Below are 21232 nucleotides of genomic sequence, written 5' to 3' on the forward strand. Positions count from 1 at the left end.
TCCCCTCCCCCTGTAGAGAACGCCCCCACCCTCCACCACCATCCCCAACCCCCGAAGTGGAAGAAGAGCCAGCAGAAGTTGCCCCACCCCTGGTGGAAGAAGAACCGCCACCCCCCTCACCCTCACCAGAACCAGTTGCAGAGGAGCCTCCCCCTGAGGTACAAAATGTTTTAACTCCATGTATGGTGTGAATGAAATATGTAAATGTTGCACAACACGTAAGATAGAAAGTTTATTGCTGTAAATCACGTACAAGTATCTCATGTATACAGAAAAAGATATTCTTTGTGTTGGAACAAAAATTTTTATCATAATAAACATGTAACTATCCGATGTACTTTCATGATAGATATTGGCACAGTTTGTAGTATTTTAGTAGGCTTTTTATTATCATAATAATGTACATGTAGTTCCTACAAATATTGTACTTGCCTGGAATCTGGTCTTCTTAATTTTCCTACTTCCAATGGTTAATATCGGCCTCATAGTGACCATAGGAGGCGGGCAATAAAATCCAGGACCCTAGAAAGTACAGGCTAGAATTTCACAAAATAATTCTTATTCTTCATCTGGTGTTTCCCATCCAGGTTGAAGAGCCACCTACTATGGAAGAAGAGGAGCCAGAACCTGAGCCAGAACCTGAGCCTGAACCAGAAGTTGAGCCGGTGGAAGTGAAGGAAGTGAAGATAGAGGAAGTGGAGGTTGTAGAACCCAGGACACCTGAACCAACTACTGAGAAAAGGTAACATGGATTCATAAGTTCTAATAATAAGCATCCGAAATAAAGTTTGATTGATGGAATGATTGATATCATAGCAATAGCACTTTTTTTAAAGACAGTGTACTTCATGATCATTTTTTATCTTGGTTAAGGTAGCAAATTAATAAAAGGTAATATTGACCAACAATAAGATTAACAGTCTGTCATACAATATCATGTTTAAGATCTGTTATGGTAATTCATGTAACTATATGTCTATCAGGCTGTTTACAGAGTATAGCTCTAATTTGTCGGCTCTGCCAACTTTGATCAGGTTTGCTATCAACCAGAGGTCACAGGTCACCTTTAGGTGACCATTAAAGTACTGGTATAGCCACAACAATCGTGACCAAACAGTGTGTTCAATATTGACTCTGTAGTGTTGGTCTATCCATCAATCTACAACGTGTTTGTACCTTTAGACCATAGGCTAAAGACTCTGCCACTGGAAAAACATGGTAAGCACTGGCACATGGGAATCAAAGGGGTGGTTTGAGTCTTGATTTTTGTCAGATTTTAGGCTTTGATTTCAAACACTCAGTCCTATATATATGTCTCAAAGCCAGTCTGTGTAAGCTACTACATGTAGCTGCAACATATAAATTACTACTGGGGCCCTTCCATTCAATAATCAATTCTAATCTGAAAATGAAATGTTTATGGGGAAGGTAAATTCAACTTTGGACTTACTAAACAATAGTTCTTTTGCCACACCTTGGAATTGACACCAATATATTGCCCCAAATTACCATCTACAAAAATGTTCTTAATTATTCTACTGGTAAATTAGTTTCCATTCAGGGAGTATTGAACCTGAATTGATTTACTAAGAAATACGGTCCCTTTGTAACAGTGGGGGGTTTATAGGCGCTACCAACAGATCTGGCAAACGGGTCTAGACCTTTTAGCGGAGAGGTTAGAGTGTCTGACTGGGGCCCGGGAGGTCGTGGGTTCGAACCCCGGCCCGGGACCAGTGGGGTTTTTACTGTCTCCTCCTGTTTCTTACACCTTATCTATATCCTAGGTAAATACCACAAGAAATCCTAGTCACAAATTGTCTGTAAGAAACAAGGTTGCTCCAGTGTTTGACCCTTGATCTCCATCAGTGAAAACATGGTTGCTAATCGGCTAATCCAAAGGTACACGCTGCAGCGCCGTGTTTACCCGCTGTATTGACCCGAGCGTTTATTCCCCCATCCCTGTCTATTCACGCTGACAACTAATTGCTGTATGGCTTGTTTGCATTGCCTAGCAACTGTCACGTGACCTCAGTAGCAACCACATGAATCATACCCTTGGCTTCTTTCAACAAAAGCCTAGTAGATATTGTCCGCCATATATTTCAATTATGATCCCATATACGTAGCTAGGCAATATTTTAGCTTTACAAGTATCCCGGATGAATATTCCTTGTATTATGATTTTGCCGTTCGAAAAAAATGGATGGTTTATTCAAGCATCAATTTCCCCTTCACAAGCCGTTAAACAAGGAAGACAGTTAGTCAAAGGGTGATCAATATTAGATTTGAGTCCCGCTGACAGGGAGTTGTATGGGCTCTATGTACATGTAGCGTGGTTACTATGTAACCTTCAGACATGGTTAGCCAGACTATTCATTTAACAATCTGTGCGACAATAAACCCTGGGTGGTAAAGTCTGTAGGGAGTTAAACACAAATCCACAGGCCTGCTTTCTGTGCTGTAGTGTAAAGGTGCGGGAATTGGCTGGAAGTGGTCTTTTGGTGTTAGGGCTGTCCTAAGAGACTGAGAAGATACACTCAGGACTTAAGGATATAAGACCTTACGTGTTGCTGTTTTGAAAAAACGGTAACTCATCTGGTTGCGAGCAGTCGAGCAGAATTCCTACAGTAGCCTGATCAGGGTTAAAGTCAGAGATTTCGACCACTTGAAGATTGGTTTCAAGTTCCATAGAATTTGTAAGGTTTTCAATCTCAGTGAAGCAAGATGAGTGAGGAAGAAGAAGTTGAAAGGTAAGGTGCTCATTTAGATTCAGAAAAGAATGTTTGTGCATCCATTATGTCTTACATCCAGTCTTCAGTGCCGTACAGAGTCACAGAACCAACAAAACAGAAATACTTGTTGGCTGGTACCCGTTACAAATCCTATATTGTTCAGTTTATGGACTTCACTATTGTTGGTAAGCTAATTAGCTTTAAACATTTAAACCTTAGCAGTTGGGTTACTGGGATAAAGATACATCAAATTGTGAGGAAAGACTTTAAAAGTATTCAAATGCCTTTGGTCTACCATAATGGTCAGAATTTCAACATTTCTGGTACATGTATATGCAAACTTCTATCTTAAGTGTGGCAATGTTCAAAGGCATGTCAGCAAGAAACCTTAGACTGGGTCATTAAAGGTATGATGATTGATTTGGTTACAGTGTTTAACTCAGTTTGTTGTAAGTACCAGTTCCAGGGCCTGTTTGGAAAGTGAATCCTTTGATCAGGCTTTCAGCTTTCCAGCCACATTGCATGAAACAAAAGAGATTACAAGATCTGAGGCATTTATTTTGGCTTCCAAATATTTCTAGAACTAAATTTCAACCTCAGTGCTGTGCCTTGAAATGAGCTAGCACATCAAGGTAGCGATACAACCAAGTACAAGTCAGAGACCTGTGATTACAGTGATTTGATACATGACAACAGTTTCTGTCCTCAAACTTTAGGATGAGATACCACAAAGGTAAAACTCACCTTACCAGTAACATACCAACTAGGAGGGCTTTTCATGTCTGAGTTGTCCAAAAATGTCCATGTTGAGTCAACACCTCGGAACCGAGGTTTACATAGCACAAGAAATGGAGCATGGCATGTACATGTCAACTCCTTTCCCCTAGCAACGGACGCACCTGTATTGAAATAACAAGACAGAAGCTGTGATCATGTCACCGCTACACATGCTGCCCAAGTCGGCTATTCTCTGTTCGTGTGTACTAATTTGTTGCCATATCTCTGCGCTGTTTTTCCCGGCGGGCTTCAATGGAAAGCAGGGTTCGCCATGTTAGGTTCATGTAAGTTCTGCCAGTGTGTAACTGTAAGCACCCCTAGAGTTAGTGGGAGAACCACTTGTAGCCTCTGAAATATGGTATGTAATATGTAACGTCTGTGTCCATAATATCACCAGGGTCCATAATATTGCCACCTTGAGAAACAGTGTGCTTAAAGATATTTTTACTGCAACATACTTTTGGAATGCACTCCTTCACACATCAAATGTACATACCTTAGGGTATGTTGCAGTAAAAATATCTTTAAGCACACTATTTCTCAAGGTGGCGATATTATGGACCCTGGTGATATTATGGACACAGATGTTACCTATATATATATATTTTATTTGCTTGGGGAAGTGTTCACCTATTCCAATTACAGAAAATGGTAAGCACCACTAAGTTCTAGTGGGAAAAATGCTACTAGATATTTCATTCAGTAGTCTCTCAAACATAGTATGTGTTATCTCAGCAAATATGGTAATGCATGGGAAAGAATTCACCTGTTCCTGTTGTAAGGACACCTGTTGGAGCAGGTTTTCTTTCAGTATGCTAGGTTAATTGCTTTGTAGGAATAGTAGTTTTACTAAAAGTACCATTAATGGTACTAATCAAGGCTTATTATGGCTTGACTTTTTCACATTTTAATGGTTTTTTACCCGAGTCACACTCTGGAATGTCTGTTCTGTAGTGCTCGGTGACATTAGCATAATGTTTAGTAGTGCAGAGAAGTAGTGTTTAACCTTCTCCCTGCTTTGTTAATTCATAAAACCAATACAAACAGCTACCTTTACTTTAGTAGCACTAGCAGGCTGAAGGTTAAGTTGAAAACAACCATAGCCTTAACCTTCTCCCTGCTGCCTAACCCCATTCCCAATGCAAGTTTGTGACAATGGGCAATGTCAGCATAGAGAAGGTTAGCAATACATGTAGGTACTAACATGTTTAACATCACGATAGGTAACACAATATTTTCATATTGATGTAGACAGCCATACTGAAACTATCAGATACATTGTATTTCAGCATTTTGTATTTCCAATTAAGAGGTCTGAAGCCTGTGAAAATTACAGATGATAGTATTTGCCTAGAATTCTACTGTATGTAGGCACATATTCTGGAAATGCATTTCTCCACTGACTGGTTCTTTCCTTCCCTCCTTTCCGCAGTGATGAGGAGATGGAAGAAACCGCGGTGGAAGCTCCTCCAGAGGAAGGTGACGGCAAGAAAGGGAGGAAGAAGTCAGCCAAGGGGAAGAAGAAGAAGAAGAGAAAAGCCCCACCAAAAGTGGAGAAGACACCCATTCCTCCGGCCCTACTCATGGACCCTTCGGTCAGTTATGTTTATTACAGTTAACCCTAGTAGTGTTCTGTTACTAGTAGATATTGGCCTCATAACATCTGTGTCCATAATATCACCAGGGTCCATAATATCGCCACCTTGAGAAACAGTGTGCTTAAAGATATTTTTACTGCAACATAGCCTAGGTATGTACATTTGAGGTGTGCAGGAGTGCATACCAAAAGTATGTTGCAGTAAAAATATCTTAAAGCACACTATTTCTCAAGTTGGTGATATTATGGACCCTGGTGATATTATGGACACGGATGTTACATACTTAAGTTGATTCACAGGCAAATTTACCTGTCTATTTTAGAGATTTTGTTGATAACTAAGAGCAGTTACTGTCAGTCAGTAAATGTTTAAACATCATTTGAATGCCTTGTACACTTGTTGAGTTGTTTTCTGGAGCTTACATTCCATGTTTTCGTTCTTGGGCAAACACTTCAAGTTCTTGAAACCTTCTACTCTAAGAGTCATTCATAATACATATACACATGGAGCGCAGTGAGCACAGGAGCACAGAGTGGCTTAAGCTAGTAAACATTAAATAACTTCTTACAAACACCATGCAAACAATTATAACAGCACAGTATGTAATGACACATTTTGTCTGCACTTCAATAGTATCATTGATGATCACAGGATAGGTTCTGTTGAACTTTATACCTGATGTGTAAAATACTGTACTTTGTTTCTGTCAAACTACTGTCAAAGAACAAGGTTGCAGGAGAGATTAAGTCTGCCAAGATGCTGTTACGACAGCCTGTTAAGTGGCTCCCCACTGCACCAGCTTTCCTAGTTGTTTGTTCATTACGGAATAACAAAACTACATCCTGTAGTTACTCAGCTGACCCTCTTGACAGGGCCGTCCGTAAACGTATCCCTCGAGAGAGAGTGCGACTTTTGTCCCTGCTGACCACCACACAGTGCATTAACCATGTCATCTAACATACTCAAAACCCACTGAAAGTGCCATCCACTCGCATTCCCATATGTTCATGCTCAGAGAAAGTTCTGAAACCAGGAGGTAGTGTAGGCAGAGGTGGAGTTCTCTGGTCATCTTTTTGTAGAAGCTCATTGGCTATCAAAGTTTTAAGGTGTTGTACAAATATGGCAATGTGAACTCTGGTAGGTTTGTGCATTTTCTTTTTTGTATTTTGGCAAGTTTACACATTGTAGACAAATAGATAACTATTGAGAGTTTAGTTTTAAGGTGTATACATTATTGTGAATTACATTTCAAATTTATATTTGGGGCATTCAATTTAGCTAGAATGTTGCAGAACATAAACTAGTATCTCTGTTGTTTTAGCTTAGTCAAGTTCATAGTTTTCTTTTCATGAACCGTATCAACTGTTTGAAAAACACTGTTTGGAAAAGGGAGTGAGTTTGGTATTTTAGCTTCTGGTTAAAAAGACAGTTTAGCTTTCTACATCAATAATTCAAGGTTATTTCTAGTCATGTTTGGATTGAATCACAGCTAATGTTGCATGTCGAAAGATAACAATCCTGTAAAAAGCTTTCACTCACTCACATCCTGTGTTGAGCTCACTCAAAGTCTTCTCATGACTGTCTGCCTCCATTTCTCTCTATCCTCCATTGCTGCATGCAGTTGACTTAGAGTCATTCCACTGTCAGCTTCTAGCTGTTTAATGTAAGTCAAGTGTAGTCTTCCGCAACTTCTGTTTCCATGACTCAGATTCCACAGTAAGAACTTTGTGTACTACCTAAAAAGGCTCTAACTATTCATAAATAGTACTGTAAAAATTGTTTTATTGACAATGCAACAATTTTTCCCACAGGAGATCTTAAACATGGAGATGAAGATGAGGAGGAAAAACCTCCTGGAGAACAAGGCAGAGAATGACGCGATTGTTGCAGAAGTCCAGGAGTTTGAGGTGAAGCGACCCAAACAGCAGGCGTGGTTGCAGGGCAGACTGGCGCTGTCCAGACAGATCAGCAGGTTTGAGCTGCCCATGGACATGAGGCTACTAGAAGGTGAGGCTTTAGCTCATTAACAGTTCTTGATGATTTTTCAACCTTGGCATGAAAATCTATGGTAGATGATAATGACTTGTAGTGGTAATACAAAAATGAAAGAAATAACTGTTACATGAGTTTTGTTTTGTCAGACACTTTCACATCACCCCACCGACCACACTAGCCATGCACCCTGGTCGCAATGTCCAAGTTATAGGAAACTAATGTTCTTTTGACATGACTTATAGGAAATTTACCAGTACGAAGTTACCAGTATTCATGAAGTGTGATTTTACATTGGATAGCTTACACTTGGTTTCAACTTAAGGATTGAAATATATACTAAACTAATACAAACTGTTTGATATTCTTCAGGAATGAGTCCTATCGAGTACCTGTCTAACTACTGCATCGTGAGCAAGAGGAGACAGAACTTGTACAAGCAATCCTTCACTAAGGCAGACAGGGACAGGGATGGGATCATCAATGTTAAGGTAACAGGTTATTTGCTTGTTACACCAGAGTAGCCATTTGGTTACCAATTCACAATTGGATATGGGATTAGGCAGTAGGGAGAAGGTGTTCAATAGAATAGAATGTATCCTTCAGTGTTTTACTGTCAAAATAGTAAGTCTTGACAAAGTTAGTAAGAATTTAGGCCCTACATGCTGCTGATCTAATTAAATAAGAACTGTGTCTTCATTTTTCAAGATATCACCCATGCTTTTAAGGTTTTTAAGGTCTAGATTTATCTTTTAATTGATAAATTGTAATGTAGCCCCTACATGCTGTTGACATGCTAATTATAGAAAAATTATCTTCGTTTTTCTAGATATCACAAATACTTTAAAGTATTGATGTAATTGTATTGTGAATTGATCCTTCAGGAACTAGACAAGGCGTTGAAACAGATCCACGTGGATGGAGTCACCACGGAGCAGGTACAGAAAATCCTGGACGTGATTCAGGCCACAGACGACACAAAGTTTGACGCCAAACTGTTCACAGCCGTCTGTGCCCTGGCTGAGAGGATGCTGTACACGTACTTTGTGTAAGTCTTGATTGAGTTTTTTTTAGCCAATATGGTTTAATGACTTATTGGCGTTACAAGGCATTACACTGACTTTTAGGCACATGGCAAATTTTGAAAGTCAGCATTTATACATGTAGGGACAAAATACAATACATTTACTAGATTAATCCCCCAAGTATCAAATTGTAAACACAACTTTAGCTTCTTATAAAGTTCAGCTAATGATTGGGAAATCAGTTTCTTACTTGGATTCTTTAAACAGTGGTAGGCAGCTCCCCACCAATACAAATCACTTTTTAATGAGCCTTATCTGCTTCAAGTTATCTGGCAGCTCCCCCCCCCCCTGTGGTGCATGGATTAGTTTCAGCCACTGCCCCTCCCATTCTTAATCAACCATGAAATGAGTGTAAACAATCTCTCACCAGGGGGGTCCTTCCCCTCCTCCTCCTCCAAAATGAGCACTGTACCTAACCAGGCATCCAATGCAGCTTCAGGGTGGCAAAAAAAATATTCTGGATGAGGAAATCTGTCTGATATTGACATTTACTGTTATTTCTTAGCACATTTCTTAGCTTTCTGAGGCATCCCAGAAAATCCAGTTTTGCTGCTCTGAAATTTCTATTGGATCTTTACAACACTCACTGAGTATTATTGTTGTACTAACTGTGTACTAATGTTATATAACTTTGTAAAGGCATTCAGGGGACATTTTTACTACTGTTGCCTTTAAGCATTACTGAAGACACATCTGACATCATAACTTTTAAGTTCTAACACTATTTTTGTTGCCTTGCTGCAGTACTGAAGACACAGATGACATCATGTACAGTCAGAAGGAGAGAGTAGAGGATGCTGACTTCTGTGCTCTGGAGTGGAAACTTCACGGTGTGAAAGTCAACCCTCCCATCAGAAAGCTACTTCAGATGTTGTAACAAAGAAAGAAAAAGTGGCGAAATTGTAACAAGTTACATGTAGCGCCCAGGAGGCCTATAGAAATCTGCTTGGAGATTAGCAAAAAGCATGGGGGTATTGTTGGAGACAATATTTCCATGTTTATAAGAAATTATAAAGCAAGCCATGCAAAAAGGGCATGTGCTGAAAAATAAAACAGTAACCAGTAACCCCTGATAGATCACTGGTAGCCTCTACCCGGCTTCGGGAAGCAGCTAGAAGGAGCAGAAATTGGCCAAATAGACAGATAACATGCCAAGGGAGTTGGTCTGTGCTAATAGAACATTTTAGCTCAGACAACCTCCCCTGGCATATCATCTGTCTATTTGGCCAATTTCTACACTTTCCAGTCACTTCCTGAAGCCTGGTAGAGGCCAGATCACTGGTTACAGTTGGCCAATAGACTCCCCTTGCCCCTAAAGAAATCTGCTTGGAGATTAGCAAGAAGTAAGGAGATATTGTTGGATCTAATATTTCCATGTTGATAAGAAATTATAAAGCAAGCCATGCAAGAAGGGCCTATAGTCAGTATGGGATAAATGCCAACTAGAAAATTTAATGCCAATATTACTGATATTATTGATATATGTATGTAATTATTGATCTGGAAACTGTTTGCAATAGGCTGTACTTGATATAAGGTTAATGTTCATAATTTTATGTGATTCAAAATAAGGTTCACATCTAATAAAAGAATCTTGTTAGATGCATTTTGCTGCTACTCAACTGCCTTAAGGCAGATTTCCAGGGCTCTTTTGTAACATAGGGATGGGCAATGGTTTTTAAGGCAAGCTTTGAAATCTATGTGTAAATACAGGTATAGATGTATGTATTATTTCATTACATGGTACAGCTTATTCTGCATTTAATGCCATCTAAAGTTTTTTTTGTCAAATTTTGTATCCTTATTGCAGTTTCTGAAGTTTTTAGTGTTTAGTGCCAAATGCAAGCACTATTTGTTTATCATAAGTTGTAATTCTGTACATATGTGGAAACATTTAAAATTGCCATAATGGAAGCTAATACTCATTTTGTAGATGCTTTACTTTGACTGTGATTTTAGATTTTGCTTCTACCAATGCTTTTATAGAACCTCAAAATATTACAAGCGTGAATATGCTTTTTGTAGTGCAATAAACTTGTGGAATGATAAGAAAATATCAGATGTTTATATTAAATCTATAATTATACTGAAAGATCGCTTGCTGATCTCTTCTTTGAAACTCTAAATCCTTTCCAACAAAAAATGCACGAAACGGCAACTTGTAATCAACATAGTTTTATTTTTACACTGTGATAAAGGCATGTACAGCTGGAGTGCACAGTTAATTCACAATATAAAACTCTTGTTATAGACATTTTTGTTTGTATCACCCAATATCTACAAAAATAGACCAATCATCTGCTGATAACACAGATCTTGTGAAATACATGTACATGTGATAAAATCTTGAGGTGGAAAAACAATCAGATAAACTACTAGTATATATACATCAACATCTAAAACACTTTCAAAATCTGCAGAGCCTGAAAGTAGAATTCACAAAAAAACTTTACACCCAATTTCACATTTTTTTCTGGTGGCACCATACATTGTTATACACATGTACATATTTCGGAAATCATGTGAAATAATTTTCTTTCCCTTTCAAATTCAATACAAAAACATTGCAGAGATTTTTGGTCACGTCAACAACTGTGATTTCTGAATTGCTGCTAAGACAGAATGCAGAGCTTGAAACTTAATGTAGTTCAGTTGTTCCATAGCAAAAAAGTGACACTGTGTGTGCATAACATTATATTCACTGATGTGCGTTTGACTGTAGCATTTGAATCTCGTTAATCTACAGGTAAATTAAACTCCTTTCCCCTAAAACTATTGGTCTAAGCTGTTTGTTGCTGGTTCTCGCTGAACTCCAGCTGCAACACCTTTGTTGGTGGGATCTCCAGCTCTCCGTTGACTTTAGAGTTGACGTACTGATGAAGCAGCATCCTCAGCTCTGCGTTCTGTTGTCTCAGCGCATCTGTTTCTGTGATCAGTTTGGCTCGCTCGTCCAGGGTGCGACTGTATTTGTCAAAACCTGAAAAAAGATGGACCAAAGTTATTTGTCTGTCTGCAAGGAGCATCTAAATGATTAGCAAAGAACAGACTAAGGAAAGTTACATATACAGAGGTTACCAGCAAGCTTAACTGAGCATAACAGAGAATATTGAGCACATTTGATATTTCGGGGGACTGCTATATGAATACACTATTTACATGTACATGTACTACTAGTTGAATCTAGCTCTCAATATGCCAAAAAACAGTTACTCAAGCAACTGGATATGATTTTGAAAACGTCAGACGTTTCAGCTAGTATCCACTAGCTTTCGTCAGTGACGTTTTCAAAATCATATCCAGTTGCTTGAGTAACTGTTTTTTGGCATATCGTATTACCTGGATGTCTAACCTTCATCGACCTAGCTCTCAATAGTCTTCATTCTTTTCGTAACTTCTCTTTGATGGTTGAAATGCTTCTAAATGTAGAGGGCAACGGACAATTGTAGACTGAAACCTGTTATCTGAAACCTGTCCATCTCAAGTCTTCAGTTTTGCTCTTGAAAGCTGACAACTTGGGATTGGTGATAATAGATGTTGTCAACTATCCCACCTTGTAGCAGTGCCGTCCAGAGGCGTTCCTTCTTCTCAGGGATAATCCCCCCCATGGCCTTCCAGTAACCCTCGTCCTGGCTGTCATCGCGCTCCTCACCCAGCACAAACTTCATGGAGCTCGCACGGCGCTCCTTTCTGTAAAAGGAAAGTTTAACACACATCAGAGACAAGCGTAGTTCCTTTGACAGTCATTGTACAAGTAGCTTGTTAGTTTTCCTTAGTATATGCCATTAGTACAGTATACCATTCAATCCGTTTGAAGTGATCTTGAGATCAAACCTATTTTTTTTAGTCCTCTGTGAGTTTGTTAGTTGTTTCATGTAGTATATAGTATACTAATTAATCTGTAAATCAACAATCTTAGAAATCTTCTACACATGTACATGTACATCAATGATCAAACCTATTTTATATGCAGATTCAACAACAGTAACTTTATATACATGTACCTGTCCTATTACTACAGGATAGTGGTGATCATGTTATCTCTAGGGAAGCTATACTAAACTTTGCTGTGAAGGGAAAATCAAGTGTGAAAAGAAGTGTGACATGCTAAACTACATGTACTTACTTCTGCTGTTGTCTATGTTCATTGACAAAAGTCCTCAGTGCCTTGAAGATATCGTTAGGATGAATCAACTCTGGAGCCTCTGATTTTGTTGTCTTCACCGATTCTTTCTCCTCCATCATAAACTTCAGCTCTTCTTCCTCGCTGCCGACAAATGACCCCTCCTCACCTTCCTCCCCCGCCTCGGAAGTGGGCTGGTCCGTACGTTCTGTGGGGGCAGGGGTCACACCAGCACTCTCCTACAACACAGGAAACAGTTCAGTCACTTGTTTCTCAACAGTTAACGTAACATTTGCGCAACTCAATAAGAGCTATTTTCCTTGCTCTACATTATGATAGGTTACAATTCTACATCAATTCTACAAAAAGGCTGTGCATGAAGTATCAAAACTGTAGGTAGTATCCATGTAGATGTAACTATTCAATTTGATTTACATGTAGTATCTATTGTTTGATGGGAAATTGTATAGCTGGTGAGACAATCTAAATGTACTTGGCAAGAAACGCTGTTGCATTACGTCTCTTGTTGGATTACACACAAATTTCTTACATGACATTTTATATCATAGAATTTTCTATATCATAATTATAGCAGAATTACACAACAAGACTTACCGGCACTGCATCTTGGACCACTGCTTTGGGTTTGACAAAGTACTGTGCCAGGAGATGTACATCGTCTTCTGTCTCGATGGCCAGCGCTCCGAAGATGGCGTCTAGTTTCATGAGCGATCGCTCGTCCCTCTCCAGAGGCGCCAGCAGCTTGTTGAGTTTGGACTCCACCAAGAAACCCTAGTAGAGGAAAACATGAGAGGGCATTTAGTTGAGATTTACTAAGGTGTGGCAATATTATCGTTATCGGTCTTTCTCTTAAAGCTGTAGCAAACAAGGTTCAGTTTCCTGTACTGGCAATACAAATGGATAAAATTGGCTTGGATTCAGATTGAGTTTGTGTCATATGCAAGTACATGTACCAGATACTTTGGCAATAAGTAATCTTTTGCAAAAAAAGAAAAATCTTGAAAAAAGTCGACAAACATAAATCAGAGCCATTCAGATTTTCTTGTAATCTACACTTATCTATTGAAGGTCCTTGGTTACCTAAGGTATTTAGAAATGTAATAGCAACACATAATAGGCATTCTAGAACATGAAAAAGGTACTAGAACAGACTTTGAGAGTGTTCTCCAACTCAACAACAGCTCAACAACATTACAGGTGACCACTTGACCCACAACACATGCTAGAGAAAGGGACACAAGTGCTCCTGGAGTGGAAAAACTGGTGGGCAGTTATGAAATCTGAGTTGGGCACCAAATATTTTTCTGGTTCATTTTCTAGTTGATACCGGTGCCACTTTGAAAACAAGTTGCACTTGATGAAATGGGTGTTTTGGTTCATCTGACTTAAAGGTCACAAAATATTTTTGAGTTTGGTCTACAGCAGTTGTATTGACTGGTGTGGTGTGCTTTACATGTAGAGTGTCAATTGTTGTACTGACTCAACTGACTTATTGATCCAAAGTTACTGGTACAAATCTATACCTCATCACCATACAACACAATTGCCAAGTAGTGACAAGATGATTATAATGTTTGTCTATTAGTATGATCAAAGATGTGATGATTCCTTTTAACTTTTAGGCTCTATTCTTGTTAACTTTCTTGTTTTTACTGGAAAAGTCTGCAAAACGGCATGAGAAAAAGTTCGAAGTTTCAAGGAAATTTTAGTTTAGAACTACATGTAATATACAAGGAATAAACTCCATGGCGAGGCAGGAGTGGCCTCTCCAGGTCCTGAATAAACAAAATAACAAACAAAGAATAAACAAAATGTGATAAACCAACTGACCGACTCATCACACAGCAGCTCGAGGATCTGTTTGATGGTTCCCGGGGTGAGTTTGGCCAGGACGGTCGTCTCCTGTGGCTCTGCCTGCTCCCTGTCTGATGCCAGACTACCCTGACTCCCCGCCATCGACATGGTTTCTCCCTCCTCCTGGGGGACGAAAAAAAATTTTTTAAAAATCAGTCATTGTACTTCACAAACAGAGCAAAAAGTACTAGATTTGCTGTTCCAGAACACCATGTGTATTACAACAGGCTGTGCTCTGGAACAGGCGAAAACATTTTTAGTGTGTTTCAGAACACAGCCTGTTGCCAAATCAACCATAAGTTCTAGAACACAGAAGCAATCATTCACTGCATTACATAACTATGAAATATGAAAGAAATAATTGGCAATGGTTTTAAAAGTTTGTAGTATGATCTGTACTTCCTAGATTCTGAGTGGTACTTGAAAAGTTCATCTGGTGCAAGTAATTTTCAACAGTACCTGCCAGAAAAACATATTTCAAGCCCTGGAGAAGAACTTCCACTTCCTATCAGCGTGCACATTCCACCCCCTACCCCCTAAAATATTCCATCCCTTCTCTCCTTGTCCCTTCCTACCTTTTCCCAGCCGGTCATTCGTAGCCCTGTCAGTTTGCATACGGGCTGACGGTGGCAACTACCTCATATTCTGTGTTTGTGTACATAGACAGGAAGTGGTCTTCTCTTCGGAGCTTGCAAAGAAGAGAACTGGACAAACCTGAATGTCTTCCTCCTCGTCACTGGCTGCCCCGCCCGGCCCCACCCCCTGGTCAGACATGACCTTCTGCACGACCTCCATGGCGGACAGTTTGGCTCCCTTCATCTGCTTGGGTACGATGGGGCCTTCATTCTCCATAAACCACCTGGAGAGGGGGGCAGACAGATAAGGTTAAAACTTACTGGGATTTTCTAATACACAACCAGTACCTACAGTGGCGTGAAAGTAGCATGAAAGTCAGATAAGCAATGAAAAATCCAGATGTTCAGACCAGTCTAGTAACATTGCATTACAACAACACTTGATATCTGTCCTTGGTGCTGAACCGATGGTGCAGCAACATTTCCTCATGACATAACACATATAACTATGCAAATACACTTATCAGCCTAAACTGACCAGTACAAATAACTTTGTATGAAACAAACAACACTTGATGCCTGTCCTTGGTGCTGAACTAATGGTTCAGGAATATTCCACTATGGCCAAATACACTCATTGACCAATCTTATAACTTTTAAATAACACATGATGTCTGTCCTTGATGCTGAAACGATGATGCAGCACCAGTTCATCTTTACCAAATCCCCTGACTATGTACTGTACTTACAAGTCTGGCTGGTCCCAGGGTAGACCCAGCTGCTGCTCATGAATGATGCGGTCAGCCTCCAAAACCCTGTGTACCAGGTCTTTAGCCTACAGGTCAAATAAACAAGTTGTAACTTATGGAAAGTATCATATCATGCTACCACACTTTGGTATTCAGGAAGTACCAGAATGACTCTATCAGAATGGAGTCACAGTAATGTAATATACAATCAAGTTGATCCTTGGAAGCTGATATGAATGATGTTCTAGAATATCAACATTAGAAAAAGCTGTGTTTTTACCTCTCCTTCGTTCATCATCCAGATCTCGCGGAATTTGCGTGAGTCCGTGCTCTGGAAGTGTTTGAATTTCTTCTGCAGTTCCTGATACTGCTCTGTGATGCGCTTGTAGTCATCTGTTAAGCCCTGAAAAAAGACAGCAAAAAGAGGGTGATTTTAAAACTAGGTACATAAAGTCAATAATGTCATGTTTTGAATCAGTGTAGTCCTTAACACTGTTTATCATGATACATGCATATGTAGTTTCGTATATGTGAGATTGTCTATAGCAAAACTTTAAAGCATGGTTTAAGGAGAACAACAAATCATTATCATAAGAAAAATATATGATATTTTCAACTTGGGCCAGAAAATACAAAATTAGGCTGGTTCCTGTACAGAGATGATAAAGAGACTTAATTTAATCATTTACAACAACTTTTTTTTCTTCAGAATCAAATGGCATGTCTTTCAAACTAAAGACACTGACAACACACCTGATTCTCCTCCTTGTACTGCTTCTCCTGTTTGGCTAGTTTGACCTTCAGGTTGTTTAAGACATCTTGAAGGCGTGTGATTTTCCTTTTCTGCTGAGACTTGGTGATGGTGTTTTCTTCATCACGCTTCTTCAGAACCTGTGATGAAGGGAAAATAAAGCAGATGGCCCAGGTTTAATTTTTTCACATTTTACATGAAAGGTATGATATCAGACAAATGGCCTTCACAACTTAAATTATTTTCTGTGTCTCTGAGTTATTCTCATATAATCCATGGTTATCTACTTTGGGTTTAATGATTGTGATGCCACATTGAGACAACCCTTAAGAAAAGAAATGTCATGGTTTCAGTCAAGTCTTAGTATGAATGTATAATGGCCAATGATATTGCCATGAATAGCTTCATCAGGTTGATAATTCAACAGTTAACAAAGTTCTTTACGAACAACCCAGAGATGTTTGTTAACTTCTTTAGGGAAGAGGGCAGAAGGGCTTCCAAAATGTTGGCAGGTACATATCTCTGGATTATGAGTAAGGAACTTTGTATGATAATTCACACATGCATCAAAACAGAGACATACCTGGAAGTTGTACTCGAGTTTCTCCTGGTTGAGCTGGTAGGTGGCGCGCATCTGCTGCAGCTGCTGCTCCAGGATCTGTACATCTGTCTCCAGCTTGATCTTCACCATGTTGTACTCCTCTGCATCCTGTACCCTGATAAACATAGGACAGACAGAGATGTAAATATGGTGATGATGATGCAGCAATACAAGTACAAATGTATAGCTTACCTCTGCATGCAAAATTGCTACCATTCACTCTTCACTAGGAATTGAATCATAACTTTTCTTTCTTTTGCTACTAGCAGCAGGCTCAACCTTCACTACCATTATCTCTTGCTATTGTTTATTACAGTTCAACTTTTCATCCAAAAGTCCAGATTTTTCACTGAATCAAAGGTCTCCCTTGTGTTACATGTATATTTTTATCACAAGGACCGTAAGTTCAGTGTGTACACTGCCCCTCATCATGTTATCAGCCGAAAGATTAGGCATTAAGCATAAAGGAACTGTACCCTCCTGGATTGCACACTTAAAGTCATAGTCGTTTTAGACTAACTGACAGAGAGGGATTAAGCTAACACACACACATTGTGACGACTTGCAGTAACTGTCTGTGTACCTTAGATGCTGGAGCTGTTGTTCATACTCCTCGACTCTCTTCTCCCTCAGCTTGAGATACTCCACCTCCTTCTCTGTGCGTGTCTGCATCGTCTGGTTCCACTTCTTACGGTTCCCTTCAAGCAGTTCTCCCCTCTCCGCTTCAAATGCCTTGTCAATCTGTGGGACATAAATCAAGGTCATTGTCAGTACAGTCAAGTATAGTAAAGTGGATTCCTTCCTCAAGCTAACCGACATCTATCACACACAGTCTTCCCTCAGTACGACATCTGGAGCTGCATAGTTCCCATTTAGAACTTTTATCCAGATGTCAGATTCTAAAAATGACTATGCCTTCAGGTAAAGAAAACTAAAATAATTTTTATGTTTCATTGTTAGAATGTATTTGTGTTACATTTTGATGCTTTTAGTGCTTTGCAATTTTAGTGTCAATATATTTGTGACTAACACTGCAATTCAGAACCCCTTTGGATCTCTGCAAAACCATTTACTACTTTTAAACTCTCAACAATTGATAGTCTTAAAAGTTTGACACTTATTTTTCTTCCATGTACCTGTGTGAGTTCCTCCCTGTAAGACTTGGTTAAGTTCTTGATCTGTTCCTCCATTCTCTCGATCATGAGGTCCACGTCTTCCGCCTGCTTCTTCAGGTCCTTCACGTACTGGTCGTCCTTCGTCTTCAGCTCCTGCTGAAGGTCGTTCACCAGCTTGTTCTTCTCGTCGATCATCTGATCGCAGGCGGCGCGCTGCTGCATCAACAGTTCATGCAGGTCCTGCGGGATCTGGTAGCGCCGCGCCGAGTCCCACTTCTTCGTCACATCCTCGAATTTCTCCGCGCTGGCCTTCGCCTCCGCTTCCAACCTCTCGGTCCGCTGCCTCCGTAGCTCCTCCTCCTCCAACCTTCGCTGAGACTCGCGGGAGTCCCCGGCGACTTCGACGTTGGTGACCAGCTCGGTGCCGTCGGTTTTGAGCTTGGTGAGTCGCTGCCTGCTCTCCTCGATCTGCTTCCTGCTCTTACTCAGCTCCTCCTTCACGTCCTTCTTGGCGTCGGGGTCCACGCCCATCTCCTGTGGATTATACATCAACAGCTGTTATTATAGGATCTTATAGGCAACTTATTGCCTCTTATCCAACTATTATGTATATGTTTTGTCACATCTTGTTGAATCTGATTGAAGTGTATGACACTATGAGCACAGCACAAAATCTTCTACTAGTAGATATGTGGCCTCAGTTTAGTGTGTCAGGATAACCAAGGACATTATACTGTATATAGTTGGCACCTAGACCAAAAATTCTATGGCTAAAACCATGGAGGTAAAATGCTAAAACATATTGAACTGTCAAACATTCGACTTTATTGCTAATGATACTCAAGTCTAAGTCTTTGGCTGCTGAAGTTTAAGCTTTTGTCTGCTTACTTTTGGCAGGAACTGATTAGGAGAGTAAACAACAATGGCGGGATACCGGATAATCAAAACAATATGGACTTTCCCGATTTGACTTTCTCTTGTGTTTTCTGAGCTCTCTACATGTTTCCTCTGAGTACTCGTGTGATATCTATGCAACAAGTGACTTTGGACGTACAATTTTTTAGTTGTATGGTATGTTTTGAACGTGCCTGGCTCACAAATGGCACATGTTTATTCATAATAACAAGATGATGAAGGTTAGTGATTTAATGAGGTAGACTGACCTGCCGTTTCCGGGCCTCTACTCTCCTCGCTATCCGCAGCCGGCGCGCTTCAACACGCTCCTGGGGATCTGCGGAGTCCGTGGAAGGCCCCGTTTCCTCTTCGTCTCCATTTGTACTCATTTTGGACCCTTAAACGCCGCGAAAATTGGGAGAAAACACGCACAACCGTTCAGTCACTCCCTCTCCTGGGGATCTATTTGTGTTGCTATGCGACGGGGTCACAACAGGTCATCTCGGAAAATCTCGAGAGCTTCTCGCGAGGTTTGGTGCATCCTGGGTACTTTTCAAGATGGCGCTGTCTCAAATGAAAAATTGTAAATATTTTCAATTTTTGCCGTGATTGCAATAAATAGGAGGATGGCTGCGAAAGTTTTCAAGCTGTACATTCACCAGGAGACCTTCAGTGGTAAGTTCGTCCTAAAGGTTACTGACCTGAAGCGTGTTTTAATAGGTAAATCCAGGTTTTCTGGTGCGATGTTGGTGTAAAACTAGATAACTGGGTTGAAAGTGAAATGGGGTCGGGGACTGTTTTGGTATTTTTCATCAACACAAATTAGACGAGGGACACAGGGGGATTCTTCTCTTGTTACCTCCGGGGAAGGAGATATCCTTCCGCGAGGAGGTTTTACTATTGTTCGAAACATTTCTGTCAGCAGCTGTTTCTCGCGATCGGCTGGACGGATTTGTCTGTTGTTCGGTATACGTATTGCTGTTGGGCTGCAGATAATGCAGAACGTTTTTGTTTAATTGTATATGTGTTTATGGGCGTGGAAATAAAAGGTTTTTAAGTGCTCCGGACACCCCCGCCATGCTGAAAATGGAATTTACCATGTTGTTAAGGAATGGGGAGGTTTCAGTTTTGGGTCTTACCATTTAAAAGGGGTCAAACAGAGGGGTGTCTGGTTCCGATAAAAACGTTGGGTGACGGCGCAGCAATGACGGCGCGGGATGACGGCGGGGGTAATAGCGGGTGACGCTGAACGCTGGGTGCAAGCCGAGTCAGCGCTAGATCTTCGTGTCGCGGCATTTATTTCCAGAAATACGGCGATACACGTCAATTTATTTCAAGTACGGCGCGTAGCTAGCATGGCAGCAGCCAGCAGAAGCGGTGGGCGGGCGGTATGCAAATCTTGCATGACGTATCCGCGTTACGCGTCTCTGATTGGTTGTTCGCTTCAGCTGAGATCGCCGGGCGGCAACATGAAGGGCGCGGGGACGCGATTTTTCTGTTTGAAAATATGCACTAAACGCTGTTTTCCAGGACTGCATAGCCACATCTAGTGAAAAAGTGCACAATTAATATAAATTTGGGGGGAAATATTTGTTTCTTTGTCGATTTATGGTGTCGATTTATAATTATGGAACCCGGAAGTGCAGCCGAGACCATCGCGCAGCGTAGACCAGCGTGGCAGTTTGACGTGTACGATCAAAACATAAACAAAACTCCCGCTGAAGAAGGGAAATTATCCTGTATGTATGCATTTCAGATCCCAGTGACTATGTTTACGATGGGAATGATTGTGGATACGCACGATGCGCACGATAAGCCTCAGAAATTTATGTCGCAAGTGGGGCATTCTATAGGCTTGCACGGCCAATGCCTGGCACGCTACGCGGCGTACGTACACTGCTGCACATCACAGCCAGCGATTCAGTGTCTTAAAATATTTTTTAACATCAGTATAACAATATTTTTAAGCATATGTGATCAAATTTCTGTAAAAAAAATTTGCACAATTGTAAACATAAAACATGAATAGATCGCTGCTATACTGGGCGTACCATTTCGCGTACATGGCCGGCTGCCCGGCGCAAATACTGTCCCGATTTTTCTCAGTAGAAAACCAGAATAAATCACGCACCCGTAATTTGGCTTCGACCCAGAGCTCCTACTTCAGAGTTGAAACCTCAAAAATAGTAACTTTATTAGAGCATGGAGGTATTATACCTCTATGATTGGAAGAAATATAGTATTGCGACACGTGCATAGAATTTGACAAATGGGGGGAGGGGAGTGGCGCTACCTAAAATTCTGCTGCGCTACCTAGTTTTTGCCCTAGGTAGCACACTGTGATACTTTGCTCAAAAAAGTATTTCGA

General features: G+C 40.5%; 2 protein-coding genes and 1 pseudogene across 2 annotated transcripts in view; 2 read left to right on the top strand and 1 right to left on the bottom strand.

Moving 5' to 3' along the window:
- LOC109468424 overlaps positions 1 to 9142 on the top strand; it is a 17831-nt pseudogene extending 8689 nt beyond the window's left edge.
- A 1699-nt stretch (positions 9143 to 10841) lies between these two features.
- LOC109466050 (dynein regulatory complex protein 1-like) lies at positions 10842 to 19345 on the bottom strand. Its single transcript, XM_019763599.1, has 13 exons — positions 19134 to 19345; positions 17992 to 18504; positions 17439 to 17596; positions 16838 to 16970; positions 16257 to 16394; positions 15784 to 15906; positions 15504 to 15589; positions 14952 to 15038; positions 14156 to 14261; positions 12920 to 13096; positions 12308 to 12543; positions 11735 to 11871; positions 10842 to 11161 (listed from the first exon to the last, which is right to left on the bottom strand). Exons 1-13 carry the CDS (start codon positions 19251 to 19253, stop codon positions 10965 to 10967), a joined length of 2211 nt encoding a protein of 736 aa, XP_019619158.1. The 5' UTR covers positions 19254 to 19345; the 3' UTR covers positions 10842 to 10964.
- Positions 19346 to 19407: 62 nt separating this feature from the next.
- Positions 19408 to 21232, top strand: part of LOC109469986 (DEP domain-containing protein 5-like) — a 34869-nt gene continuing 33044 nt past the window's right edge. Inside the window, 1 exon segment of the mRNA XM_019769137.1 lies at positions 19408 to 19539. Within this exon segment, the coding sequence (XP_019624696.1) occupies positions 19491 to 19539 (49 nt within the window). The 5' untranslated portion in view covers positions 19408 to 19490.

The sequence above is a fragment of the Branchiostoma belcheri genome, unplaced genomic scaffold (assembly GCF_001625305.1).
Source record: "Branchiostoma belcheri isolate BF01 breed outbred unplaced genomic scaffold, Haploidv18h27 scaffold1, whole genome shotgun sequence".
Lineage (NCBI taxonomy): Eukaryota > Metazoa > Chordata > Leptocardii > Amphioxiformes > Branchiostomatidae > Branchiostoma > Branchiostoma belcheri.